A 13,722-nucleotide genomic window follows, 5' to 3' on the forward strand; every position below is an offset into this window, starting at 1 on the left:
CTTTCAAGAAGACACTTTGCTTTCCTCCAGCTTTCTCAGCAAAACTTGGCCAAAGTTTGTCAGAGGATTGGCATTTTTTTCTGCTACTTTCCATATGTTCCCTGAATGGCCTAAGCAGGACAGAAACTGGGTGATCCTTTAAGAACCCCTCTATCCTGATCTTTCTGCCAAAGCTATAAGGTCTGTCCTCTGAGGTTGCAGACACTGACCTGCTCACAAATGGACGTGCACACCTACCTTAGTTCTCTGTCAGACACCACTAATTCTATCAGTTACCATTAATTATAATTAATGTCTGTGTCCTAATGTCAGGGACTAGAATTTAACCCCATTTGTTTACTCACATTTTTATGCTCAGTTTGCAGTCTCCATAGTGCTACAGAGCACATACTGGAGACACAAGATTCTCAAGAAAATTTTCTTCCATCCCTTGGTATTTTGGGTCGCACCAGCCCCTGCTCTCTGTGGGCCTTTCACTCTGCCTGTTGAGCAGTTGCTCACACCATAAAAATGAGAAGGGCTCAGGTCTGGGGCTGGCTGTCTGGCATTAGGAACTTGGCATTCAGTAACCCTTCCCTCACACAGTTTGTAGGTAACCTGGAATAAAGAGTATTTCTATAGAAAACATTTTGCCTGAGACAGTTTTCCTAGACTGTTATTTTTTTGCCATCAGTTTCCAGACTCACACACACTTTAGCTAAGTGGAAAGATTATTTATTTTTGCATGGTATCTCAATGACATAAAATGCTTTGACTAGTACCTGCAGGTATATGGATGTCCTCAGATTCCAGTCATTTCTCTTTAAAATCCTGGAAGTCAGCTGGGAGCAGTAATTACAGGAAGTGTACCAAAGCACCTCCTGTGGCAAGGGATGTCTCTCCTGGCAATGGGCTTGCACAAAAGTACAATGAAAGAAAAGCTGATTTTAAAAGATGTGTATATGCACATACACGGGCAACCTCAGAGCTGCTTAATGGAATGCTTGGTTAATAAGATGCTGACAATTTGTAGGAAATATTTTGGGGAAAAAACCTGCCATATTTATTCATAATCAATTCTGCTTCCATGGGCTCCATTCTGCTGTCTTGACATTGGGTGAATTGGAAAGTAATCACAAAGTCTGGACAAAAGAGAAGGCAGAGAACTGTGGCATTTGCAGCACCTGACTACTGGTAATCAAACTACAAATTAAAGTACAAGTGGCTGCAACAGTGACAAATTCAAACAGCTCAGGTAGAGACCGCACACATTTACTCAACCTGTCACTCTCTCTGGAGACAGGATCATTCTCTCTGTGCTGTTCCAGGTGGATCTTTGCAACTCACTTTGGGAGATTTCCAGTGATGAAGAAGAAGTAACCTCCCTACACAGATTGTTCCAGTGCTCCTTTGTTTCTGGCAGTTTTCCAGTGTCAAACCTGACTCTTCCTTGCTGCCATTTAACTTCATCATTCATTGTTCTACAAACCATGGATTTTAGATGTACAAGATTTCTTGTTTTTACAGAAGCTTTCACACACTGGAGGAGTTCCCCCAACCCCTCACAAATGGTGAGGAGAAGCTGTTGACTAAGCTCAGTTCATGATACTCCTCCATGTGTTTGCTACATGGATGTTCATTCCTTAACTGGATTTGCACTGCTGATTTCCCACTGGCTTGCTGTCCTCGCCTCTAACAAAATGCTTAGTTTTTTTCCCCAGCATCTCTTTCAGACTTGGTATGATCATGTTGAATACCAAGTCAATCCTCTGGGGTAACTGCAGCCCCTCCCTGATGTGTGACAGCTGCCCACTGAGTATGTATTGTCCCTGCTCCATCACCCAAGTAATTAATGAGAAAACTGAATCACACTTTGGGTGAGACAGACACTTGTGACTCAGTACATCCTCCCGCTCTGGCAGCACTCCTCCAGTCAGCGCTTTCACAGCTCCCCCCACTCCCAGGGGGCTTTACACAGAAATTTCACCCAAATGAAGGTCTCCTCCCTTGCTTTGGAGAGGTTACACAGTAGAAGAGGGGTTTGTGTCAGGTTTTCCTTCCTTCACTGTAGCTGTGAAAGATATTTTCACAAAGCAGCCGTCATGTAGAAAGAAAAATAAACATAAACAAAGCACAAACGAGCAATAATAAGGCTCCCAGGCTCTCCAGATTCCTCAGTCATGCTGCCTCTACCACCTTCAGGTAAGGCCTTAGCAATTGAAGCCTGAAAGAATAAGATAAATTATAGAGGGTTTTGCTCTCTCTACAAAGAAACATTTTCAAAAGTTAGAAACCTCCACCGTTGGGTCACACATAAAGGAGCTTGCAGAAAGACAACAGCTCTGTGATGGATGGAGTGTGCAAGCAGCTCCTGGGAAACGCAGCTCGATGGGAAGCGAGGCGAGCAATCGCTCCTGTCTCGCCTGTGCTGGGGCGAAGCGGGGCTATGGCCCTGGCTCAGCACAGCACAGCCAGCACAGCACAGCCAGTCGATAGCCCCAAGAGCTGCAGCAGCCGAGAAATTGCTGCTATGGATTTATATAGGGTTATACATTTTAAAGGGAGGCCACCTGAGAGTAATCTTAAGAAGCAGGAACAGCCTCTGTGTGGAAGCAAAGAGAGGTGATACCAGGACAGACAAAGTTATAAACATCATATTAAGGCGTTTGGGAATGGAGTGAAAGGCAAGATGATGTAAAAGCTGCCTTAGGTTGTTTAAAATATATTTTTATTGCCTGTGGATGATATGTTCAAGGACATAAATGTGTATTTCTCAGCCTCAGTTTGTGATAAAAAATGTCAGCTAACTCCAGACCATGACTGGAGCCTTTCTGAGAGGCAGCAAAGCAGACTGGGGAAGAAGGTTTCCAAGAAGCACAGCTCCACGATTTGCCCCAGACATGGGGTTTATGTGACACAGCTAGGAGAGAAAAGACACTCTCTTGCCTGAAGGAGTCACAGAGAAGCTTGTGGTGGAGCTGGCAGCTGCAGATCCCTGAGCTTGGTTGCCCACCCCATCTTGCCTGTTTTGGTCTCTCCCCTCTGCTTCTTGCTCTCAGGGGCAGCCAGGCTTCTGTGTCCATATCAAAGAGAAGCCACAACTAGAAGCCAGATGAGGACACCTGCTGCAGGGTGAGAATGTTTACCTCCACTAAAAGGTCTGATTGACCTCTCTGATATGTGTAAAAGCAGCTGTGGGGTGGTTTTAGGCCAATCTGAGTGTGCCTGCATATTAGCTGTGCTCTGTCAATGGGACTGTATTGCCACATCCACATTTATCTGTTCTGGTCCTACCCTGGGGTGATGAAAAAATGAACCACAGGGCATTGGCCTGCCTATTGCACCCCAAAGACAGGTCTTAAACATGTCCTTCAGGAAGTCCAGTGGCATGACAGGACCTTCAGAATTATCCTGGCCATAGAACAGCACATAGTGGTGGGGCAGTCTAAGCCTTCAGTGCTCACTCTGAAGCCCTTAGGAGTGCAATACACTGGGTGCCTGAAAAATGCCACTCCTGCTGTGTCTTTTCACCTCTAGTGGTAGGTGACTTTCAAAAAGCAGGGAATAAACTCCACCAGTCACTTACAGGTACTTCTAAGGAGCTCTGTGAGACAAGCGAGTCGCAGCTCTGACAGATGCAGTCATTTTTGCTTGCCTCTCTGCCAGACTGGCCCACAGATGTTTATTATTTATGATTTCCCCAGATGCAGCAAGAATGAAAGTGGCACAGAAGTAACACTGCTCCCCTTGGAGCAGTCCCCTCTGAGGGAGGGGACAGGTAGAAAGAAAAATAAAATCCACCAAACTCCTCACATGTGAAACCCCTCAGTGGGAAGCAGCAGCAATGCCATCTGAAAAGAAAAGGAAAGGCAGCTCATGCCAAGAGCAGGAAACACAGCATGGTCACAGGGCCTTCAGGGAAGAGAGAAGGAAAAGTCACCTTTGGGGAAGAAAGGGACGTGAAGGAAGTGTCAGGGGAAGAAGACAGATAAATAGGAATAACAGAAGCATATGGATGTTGTCAAAATGGGAAGAGAAGGCAGGCATCCTATTTGTGTTTTGTAAGCAGATTCTTTCTCCAGGAGGAAAGAGACTTTTCTGATGTTCTTTGGTAGCTCTCAGGCAATTTCATGCTACCTCATCTTCCCATATCATCATTTTCTGCCCTGCAGAAGAGCAGAATTACAAAGCACAGGTTCTGCTGGTGTCCAGCTGTCACCTCTGACTACACAGAGCAGTATCAGACACCTCCCATGCCTTGCACTGTCCTGTGGTGTGCTGTACCCATGAGATGTGGGGAGCACCTCAGCACTGAGTGCTACCAACACACTCCTTGGTTTGTGGCAGGGATAAAATGGGGACGGGGTGTCAAGGGGCTTGTGCCCTCCTCAGCACTGGCTGAGGCATCAGGGAATCACTGGAGAGGTAGCTTGGCAGACAAGTGGGCTAAGTGAATGGCTGGGCAGCAAACCTGTTCTGCTCCCTGCATTCTAGAGAAGCTGCACTGGCATGGCCAGGCCAAGTCCCAGACACATCCAGTGTGTTTCTGCCTGCTCAGAAAAAGTAACAAGTGCTCATTTCAGGCCAAGCATGGCAGGAGGGAAGGGTATTATTAGGAAGCTTTTATGGGTCTGAACAATACTACGAACACTATTGTTTGGCAAAAGGTCCCAGTTTTAATGGCAAGGAAGGCAGAGACAGAGCCTTTTCCAACTTCTAAAAACATCTTGAAAGACGAAAGTGGCCCGGTTGACACAATAAGAGCCGCGTGCTGCCAACGTGGCCGTGGGATTCAGCAGATGAGCCAGCAGCAGGGTGCTCACCTCAGCATGGCTGGGAGAGCTGTGGGGCTCTGCAGAGCCTTTCTTTCCCTCAAACACATCTCATGTGGAACTAATGCTGTGACAGCAAATATAGCAAAGTGTTCTAATCTTCCCAATATCATTCAAAATAGAAATAATGCAATTACCTGTTCTTGTTCATGAATAGGCAGTATCTGGTTGCTCTTAGAGCTCACTGTTCCAGTGTTACAAGTGAGCCTCATACACTGGGCTGCTCTGCAAATGTCTGTCCACGTGATGGCCTTTGAGTGCCACGGGGCAGCTGAGATTCCTGGAATGAAGGAGTCCATCTTCAGCCATGTCCAAGTAAAGGAGCCACTCCACTCAAAGTCTTGGAATAATACTTGGTGCACAGATCACACTCCATACCCAAACTCTCCCTGTAAAAGATTTTCTGATGCATTTTTTTTCAGCAGCATAATTCAGTATAATTTATTATTTTTTTTGAGACGTTTGTAGAACAGCAAGAACAGAAAGAGGGAAGCCTTAACTTATTTGTCTCCCATCTTCCTTATTTGTGACTGCAAAATGAAGTTTAAAACAAAATACACCCCTGCCTGGGAAAATCAGATAAACTCTTTAGGAAAACCCAACTTCCTACTTACTAACAAAAATTGGCCAAAAGTCAGACTTATATTGGAATGTAGCATGATCCCCATATTAACTGACACATTCATTTTCCATCAGACCCGATTTCTTTTGACAACATCATAATATTACCTAGATGTACCTCTTTCTATAAAAAGCAGCAACAACTAGAAGTGACAAATCATATCTGTCTGCAGGTATACAATCACATTATCTCTCTGTGATGCAAAGGTGCTGATTAAAAAAAAAAATTCAGTCATTCAAGGAGTGTCATAAATCTAATTACATTTCATAGGAAACAAAGCCCTTATTTAGACAATCTACCACTTGGAGAATATTTCCAGAACCACTCCTGCCTTGTTTTTAAATATAATTATAGTTATGCATACCATCTTCTTGGTGGTGATAAAATGAGCAGTCCACACAAAGTATGCCTTATCTCAAAAAAGAAAGAAGATTAGAGATCAATTTTCAAAACTCTTTTCCAATTCTTTCCTGAAAAATCTCAGTCTTTCAATTAAGCTACAAAATGAAACAACTGCACAGCAAGAGGGTTGCTTGGAGAAAATCTTCTCTGGAAAAACAACATTGTTTTAAACCAGTCAGGAACTAGAAAGTGAGTAGCATAAAAAAAAAAAAAAAAAAAAAAGAACCTAGATGTTAAAATATTCCCCAGTTCAGAATTTCTTTCCTTCCCTAACAGTCAGTTTGCCTCCTCCTGACCCCATCCGTCTCCTGTGCCTGACCCACTGCATGCAGTTTGTCCCTGCTAGAGAAGCAAGTGTTCCAACAGTGCTGATCAACCTCCATTGCATAAAAACACTCCCAGACTCAGCCCTTTCCCCGATGGAGTGAATTAAGTGTGTGGAAATGTTGGACAGCGCAGAGACAAAAAACCCAGATAATCCTTATCCTATGTGGTATTCCTGTGCTTTCCTAGCAAATGAAGCCATGTGGAAAACACAGGTGCACAGACACCTCAATCCCCACCGAGTGTGGTGGGAAAAGGCAGCTTCCAGGCTGCTGGTGTTGCTTGGGCAAAGCACTCTGTGGAGGTGCTGCTGCCTGGCTATAAGAGCACAGAGGATAAAGATCCAGAGCAGCTGTTTGATTTGGTATTTGCGTGTCCACTCAGCAAGCAAGACTGCTGACAGGCCCACCCTTAGGACTATGGGTGCTTAAATCCTTTTCTTAATTCTTATCCTAAGCATCTTATTCTCACTTTAAAGTGCTGACAAATCTTTAAAAATGTGCTATTGTATGGATATAACTCCAGTCTTGCACAGGTGGAGAGAGACCTGTGCCACAGAGGAAGGTGCAAGGGACGGTGCAAAGATGTTCTACCCCAGCATCTTGTGTCAGGGGCACAGATAGCAGCAGGGGATGGAAAAGATGTCGGCTTGTATGTGACTGCCAAGTCTGGGTTTGCAGCTTGAAGTTTAATGGTGTTCAAAAGCAGGACAAAAGTTGAATCTGGACTACGTTTCTTCCTTCACTGGCTGCATGGTAGCTTGGGCAGCTCAAGAGATTTGCCTGTGCTTGCAGTTTTCAGCTCAGGAGGTCTAGGATTGAGGATAACTCAAACAATGTTGCAGTGAAGAAATACTTTTGGCCTTTTGTCCTGTGGTCCCAACCCACTGCTGGAAGGGAACACCACAGTCAGATGATATATCAGAGGTACCTGCAGGAGAAGCTGCTCCCCTGCCATGAGTCATACAGTGAACAACTGCACGCCTTCCCTAACCAGATACAAGCACATTCATCTTTTCTCCTGATTTTTCTCTCCCACCACATGTATTGTGATGCCAACAAAGTAAATTCATTTTTAAAAAGGGTGAGAATCTGTTAGAAAATGCTCTTCACTGTGAGGCTTTGCTGCAACATGTGGAGCATTCACAGAGACCTGACCACTGTTTCACCTCTCGCTGCCTTCTGTCACTTCTCTGCAGCAGACAGAGCTGAGATGAGCAGACCTGCCTCTGCTGAACCGGCTGCCACCTCTACTGTCAGCACTGAGTCAGCGCTTCTGCTGTTCTCCAGCTGCCCCAGGAGCAGCTGGGTTATTTCCAGGACACTGGAGTTCCTGCCCTCGATAACTGGAACTGCCACTGGGGGAATGTTGTCCCTGGGAGAGCTTTCTGTAGTCAGAAGAAAGAGCTTAAGCATCACGAGGGCAGGGAAAGGCATAGTGGTTTTCTACCCAGGGGATTTTTGTGAAGCACTCCTGAGCAAAATGCAGCAGCCTGGGACCTGCTTTCTGTGAGCTTTCAAGGGAGGAGCTCACTCAAGGAGGATCAGGTGATGGGGAGACACCTCACAACACAGACTGTCCCCCAAACAAGCAAACCCAGCAAGCATTAAGGTGAGATCCAGATGTGCTCATCCTCCACGCAGAGCTGAATCTCACCTGCTTGGTCACTCCTTCCGAGCCACACATCTCATCATAAAGCAGTAAGAAAGAGAAAACATTTTTATTTGTTTCCCTTTGTAATTTTTTTCTTCTTAATAATGACTGCTAAAATAGCTAGCTGAAATGCTGAGGAGCAGCTGCAATATCAGAAATTATTTTTACCTCATTATAAAAAATTATCCTTTTTAAAGGGAGAGAGGCAGAATGGAGATTAGAGGTTCTAGTGCTTCGTCGGGTGTTACTTAGCACCTGTGAATCATTACATTGATAAAAATATGCACAGACTCACTTTTCAGGTTTAAAAGTGTTTTGTCCTTTTGTTTGCTTAGCTAAATAAAGAGGGTTTGTTTGACCTGTGATTTTGAATCCAGCTGGCTTTTTCATATACAGTGACTCATACAAAGCAGCCTGCAGAGTCAGTCTCTTTTCCACTGTTTCACTGTGGATTTGGGCAGAAGCCCCCCAGAAAATCAAGCAGTGTGGGGGGCTTTCAGCTCCTACTGGCTCCCAACCAAGTCCTCCTCACCAGAGCTGTGCTCTTCATTCTGTGATTGCTCCTGCTGAAACAAGGGAGCTCATCACAGTGAGGGGTACTTCAAGCAAGCCAGATAACTGGGATTTGGTCTTGCAAGGAATTGCAAGTCCAGTATGATTTTCAAGGTTGGTAATGAGCCATTAGTTTCTAATGAAGATTGGAGCTGAGTTCTGTCTCAAAATGGTAACTTTTTTGTAATGAGATACTGCCATTATCTTGGCTGAAGTGCAAATAGAGCATCACTAGTTTCAGTGGGAACAGTCTGGAAGATCTTTAGACCAAGTCTGTCATTATTTTACCTAGATCAGAACAAGGCAAGGCTTTTTTAAGAGTGGTAAAGCAGGAAATCACATTTCCAGTTCCAGAAAAGACTACAAAGAATACACCACAACCAAACATTGGGCCTAATGCTTGCACCTCACTCAGTGTTTTTTCTCCTAGTAGATTGAACCATTGACATGAGAACATAAAAAACTTTGAGCCCATGGGCCTGTAGGGACAAGAAAACAGTAATTTCAATTGCCATTGCAGTTTTGGTCTCTATGTGGGCAAAGTTGCCCATGGACTTTTGGAAATAGAAATCAGACATAGTCCCTCTTGAGCTGACACACCGGGGATATGGGGGAGACCCAGCCCTGCCCTCCCCTGTAACTGGAAATGGGGCTCCAGGAATTTTTTTCTCCCTAAATAATTTAATTATTAAGGTCAAAGTGCCATCATCTAATAACAGGAGGAGTTTGTGGGTCCAGATACTGCAAGTGCACCACTTTCTCAAATACACATCTGCTGTTACAAGAAAAAACTCTGAAACTAAAATACAGGTGCATGCTACACACAACTCTTGCTCTTGGACTTCCTCCATCATCTAAAATGAGATGTTTGGGGAGAGAAGAGATTAGGTAGCCTCCTTTATGTTATTCCACTCAGGTATTCCTGCAGATCTGAATTCACTTTGAAAATTAAAGCTGTATTTTACTGCAAGTGGGTTGATATCAACTCCACAGTCAGGGCTAACCAAAACATATCAAAATACTCTTTCCTCTTTTACCTTAGTTTTTCCTAGAAGTTATGAGTCAGCATATCTTTCTGAATGTGGCATATAGAAAAAACTCTTCATCTGTATTGTCTCAGGAAAATGAATGTCTAAGATCACTGTAATCCGAATTTTCTTCCTGGAAGAGAAGAATGCTTGGGGAAACACTTTGAAAGTGTCACATTTTTAACAAGAGAGATTCAGCTTTATTTTTTAGTCACAGTGAGTCACTGGGGAAAGTGGTAACTGAAAATGTGATCATATAACAGGAAAAAAAATGGAACAAACTCTCATTTAAAGTAACAAGAACTAAAATCGGAAGAGTAACCCACCTAAGTCATTTACACTCCTTGATTAAGTGGTTTATTACCCAAGAAAGATTCTATTCCGTTAAGTTCTTTATCTAATTTTTTATACAGAATGTCACTGTGCAATAAATTCATGGTGAAAATCCTCCCATGCCAGACAGGGTTAAAAGAGGGAGGTTGCATTAGAGGTGACCTGTGGCAGATTCTGCCCCCTGTAGGACTAAAGGTAAGGATAGGAAGTTTCTCCTAGGGGTTTTAGAGCCAATGCTGGTCTTCAGAGCCTGTATAGGGCTCCCAGAAACCTGCTCAGCTCCTACAGGACATCTCACACCTGGGTGCAGGGTCAGTGCCAGGGTGTGAGGATCTGCACTCAGCAACCCTTTCCCATGGTTTTGGTCCAGTCAACACAGGAATGACAAATATTTATGAGGCTAAAACCATTCAGGTGGTACTTTTTCTAGTTTTAAAAGAAAGCTTTGCCACATTTCACCTGTCTGAGGCACTCACTTTCCCCTCAGCAGTTACTGTTGTTGGTGTTGCAGCACCTTTGGCTGAGTCTCTGCAGAGGGAGGTCAGAGCACAGTGAGGATGCTCTAGCCAGCAGTTTGGTCCCTGGCTTTGCAAGGGGAAGGGAGCTTGAGCACTGTGTGCCACCTGGCCACAGGGCCCCTTTTATTTGCTGGCTTAGACACAGCATATGAGATGTGGCCTTAAAAAGGGCTAAAAACATCTTTTTTTACCAGCAACTTGAGAGCTCTTAATTTGAGCAGTATTTTGACCTATAATAAATTCTAGTTTGAATTACATTTGTAACACCTCTGCAACAGTTCCCTGAAGAACTGCATGCCTGGAGGTACCCATCAATTACAATGTCAGATTTGTGATTATTAAAACTGATGAAAATAGTGGAACTAGTCATCTGGAATGCCAATTTTTCTTTTAAATGAAATATCTTTGTTATCAGTGAAATTATGCTGGGTTTCATAATACTTGCACACAATACAGTATTACTGATTCACAGCCTCTCTGAGGTTTGTTGGTTCCTTGTGGACCTAACTTCTTCAGCAGGCAGAAGTTTGATCCATTGCCAGTCATAAACTGGGAAAAGCAGTAGTCCAAACTTTATATATGGTACCATGCATATAAAAGGAATCTGCTTCAGCCCTTAAATACAAACAGAAGCGTAGTGATAAACTATAACATAAATAAGATGTAAGTGTAGCATAACTATAAATAAATGAACAGTAACACTGCTCCTGAAGTCTGCTGCATGTGCTGTTGTTTTGAATAAATCAGTCACTGGTGGATTTGAACCTGAGTGAAGGAGTACTCCAAACTCTCAACAACATTGACCTCTGATGGACTCTCTGAAGCCACTAAGCCAAGGGACAGTCAGAAGACTGTACACTGCTCTGAGACAGGCAGATAGCAAAGATGCAGCATGAAGTCCACGAACAAGGAGGCAGAGAAACAATTCAGATTCCCCTCAGAACTGTGGATGATAAGGAAAGTCCACATATTGTGGCATTTTACAGGCTTTTAAGAAAGAATACTGTGCCTTGTTTTCCCTTTTCCTTTTTTCCCTTTTGGCATTAGACTAAAATAGGAAAAAAGAGCCCAGCTTAGAGAATGTTGCTCCCCACAGTATGATAATTTTTAAATGGGTCATTATTGTAAAGGGCTTATTTATAACTTGAAAATTAAAGCTACTGGGAGCCTGGTAAGTAAGTGTAACAAGCAGCCTATTTGACTAGGCTATTTGTTTCCTTGGTTGTTGGAGGTGAAAAGAAAAAAGAATTTGTGCTCTTCGCTCCTCTTTGCCAGACTAAAGAAGAGAACAAACAAACAAGCAGGAAGGTGCCTTTCTTGGTCCAGTATTTAATCTCCATAGTGAATGATGATCTCTTTAGAGAGAATTACATGGGGAGCCTTCAAAAGTAAACAAAGGGACTTCACTCAACTCTTCTTTCTAAATGCATCTGAACACACAATGTTATATTACATTTTATATATTTTTATTTGTATACAAAATGTTATAATTTATCAATGTTGTGCAGCAAAGTATAGATAGACACACACATCACATACATACATTCCCACCCCCTTCCCTCCCCAACACACACACTTAGAAATACGACACGAACACAACTTTCTTTCCCTCTGCCCTTCAGAAAGGCAACACTGTTTTGGCAGTCAGCAGCTAGAAATAAGGTGCTATAGTTAAGCGGTACCGGAATGTCTTCACTTTACAAATGTGATGTGCAAATTTATATACAACCACATTGGTTTGTTTTTTTTTTTTTTCAGGGAACCCAAAACTCCATACCCCGATCCACTCTCCGAGATACAAATATGTATAAAGTGCTAATACTTAAGCATGTTTCCAATGACTTCACGACGTAGTTTGAAGTTTAGAACAGGCACTGTACTAGTTCACTGGGTAGATTGTCACTGGGTGCAGTTTGACAGAGAAAAGTTACTCAGACGTCGCTGGGAGACCGGGAGCGAAAGGACACTTTAGCCTGAAAGCAGCCACAGAAGAGCACCCACATGGACCTCTGGATTTCCTGGTTTCTGTAGGCATAAATGATGGGGTTGATCATGGAGTTGTAGGTAGCAGGTAGGAGCGTGGCGTACGTGTACACAGAAGGGTAGTCAGGATCCCCCACCACACAGTAGATGGCAAAAGGCAGCCAGCTGGCTCCGAAAGTCCCAAGGATGATAGCCAGGGTAGACACTCCTTTTTTGGTGGTGACATAGTGCGAAGCAGTCAGAAAGTGCTGCTGGAGAGCTATCTGGTGGGCATGCCTGCAGACAATCTTGCAGATCTCGATGTAGAGATGGAGCATGATGAGGAAAATGAGAAAGAAAGAGGCAGACAGCAGAGTCACGTTGCTCTTGGTCAAGGGTCTGACGACGCTGCAGGAGGTGCGGTCGTGGAGGCAGTTCCAGCCCAGGACGGGCAGCAGCCCCAGGCAGAGGGAGACCCCCCAGGCACCCGCCAGCATGGTGTGAATGCAGAGCACCGTCCTCTCCGAGTAGTAGGTGAGGGCATTGTAGAGGGAGAGGTAGCGATCGACCGTGATGGCCAGCAAGCTACTCACGGAGGCGGCGAAGGAGGCGACGAGGAAGCCCACCGTCAGCAGGCTGACCGTCTCCGAGCGGATCACGTACTGGAAAACGAAGTTGAGGATGAGGCCGAGGCCGGCCAGGAGGTCAGCCGTGGCCAGGCTGCCCACCAGCACGAACATGGGGGTGCGCAGGGCGGGCGAGTAGCAGATGATGGCAACCACCAGGGCGTTCTCGCAGGCGATGGCGGTGCCGGACACGCAGAGCATCACATCCCAGGGGTTGAGGGCGGCGGGCGCGGGGGGCCGCGACGAGAGCTCCAGCGAGGAGTTGCCGCCGGCGGCCGGCAGCCGCGGGGCCGCCGCCCCGCTCTCGTTCAGCGCTGCCGCTGCCTCCATGGCCGGCCGGGGCTGCGCGGGGACCGCGGCGGTGCGGGATGGGCCGTGGGCAGCTGGGGCGGCGAGGGGCGGCGAGGGGCGGCGGGGCGCGCATGCCGGGCGGCGGCGCCGCGCCCGCCCTGTCTGTGGTGCTGAAGCCGCAGAAGTTTCCCGCCGGCCCGGCCGCCCCCGCGCCCCGCCCCGCACACGTCAGGGGCGGGCCGGGCGGGCAGCCCGGCGGCGGGAGCGGGGCGGGCCCGGGCGCCGTGCTGCCGAGGCAGCGGGGGCTGCACCGGCCCCGCTCCCGCCCGGCTCCGGGGAGGGGAGGGTTGGGTCGGGGGCACCGGGAGAGAGAAGTGAGCACACACTCACTCACTCACTCACTCACTCACTCACACTCACTCACTCACACACGCACTCACTCACTCACACACGCACTCACTCACACACACACACGCACGCAAGGAGCCGGTTCTCCCGCTGCTCTTCTCCCCGCTCCGCAGCCGCTTCTCCCGCGCTGGGTGCCGTCCGTGCAGCGCTGGGTGCAAGGGCTCTGAGCCCCGCGGGAGCTCCGTGCTCCGC

The 13,722-nt window shown here is 46.1% G+C and overlaps 1 protein-coding gene across 1 annotated transcript; it reads right to left on the reverse strand.

Annotated features, from left to right (window-relative positions):
- Positions 1–11,552: 11,552 nt before the first annotated feature.
- Positions 11,553–13,161, reverse strand: GPR6 (G protein-coupled receptor 6). The gene has a single exon (XM_021553808.3). The coding sequence runs from the start codon at positions 13,159–13,161 to the stop codon at positions 12,175–12,177; it is 987 nt and encodes a 328-aa protein (XP_021409483.1). The 3' UTR covers positions 11,553–12,174.
- Between the last annotated feature and the right edge of the window lie 561 nt (positions 13,162–13,722).

This window comes from Lonchura striata, chromosome 3, assembly GCF_046129695.1.
Source record: "Lonchura striata isolate bLonStr1 chromosome 3, bLonStr1.mat, whole genome shotgun sequence".
Classification (NCBI taxonomy): domain Eukaryota; kingdom Metazoa; phylum Chordata; class Aves; order Passeriformes; family Estrildidae; genus Lonchura; species Lonchura striata.

What these genes read in the sequence shown, in the direction of transcription:
- GPR6 (XM_021553808.3), bottom strand. Translation starts at nt 13,161, where the DNA reads ATGGAGGCAGCGGCAGCGCTGAACGAGAGCGGGGCGGCGGCCCCGCGG.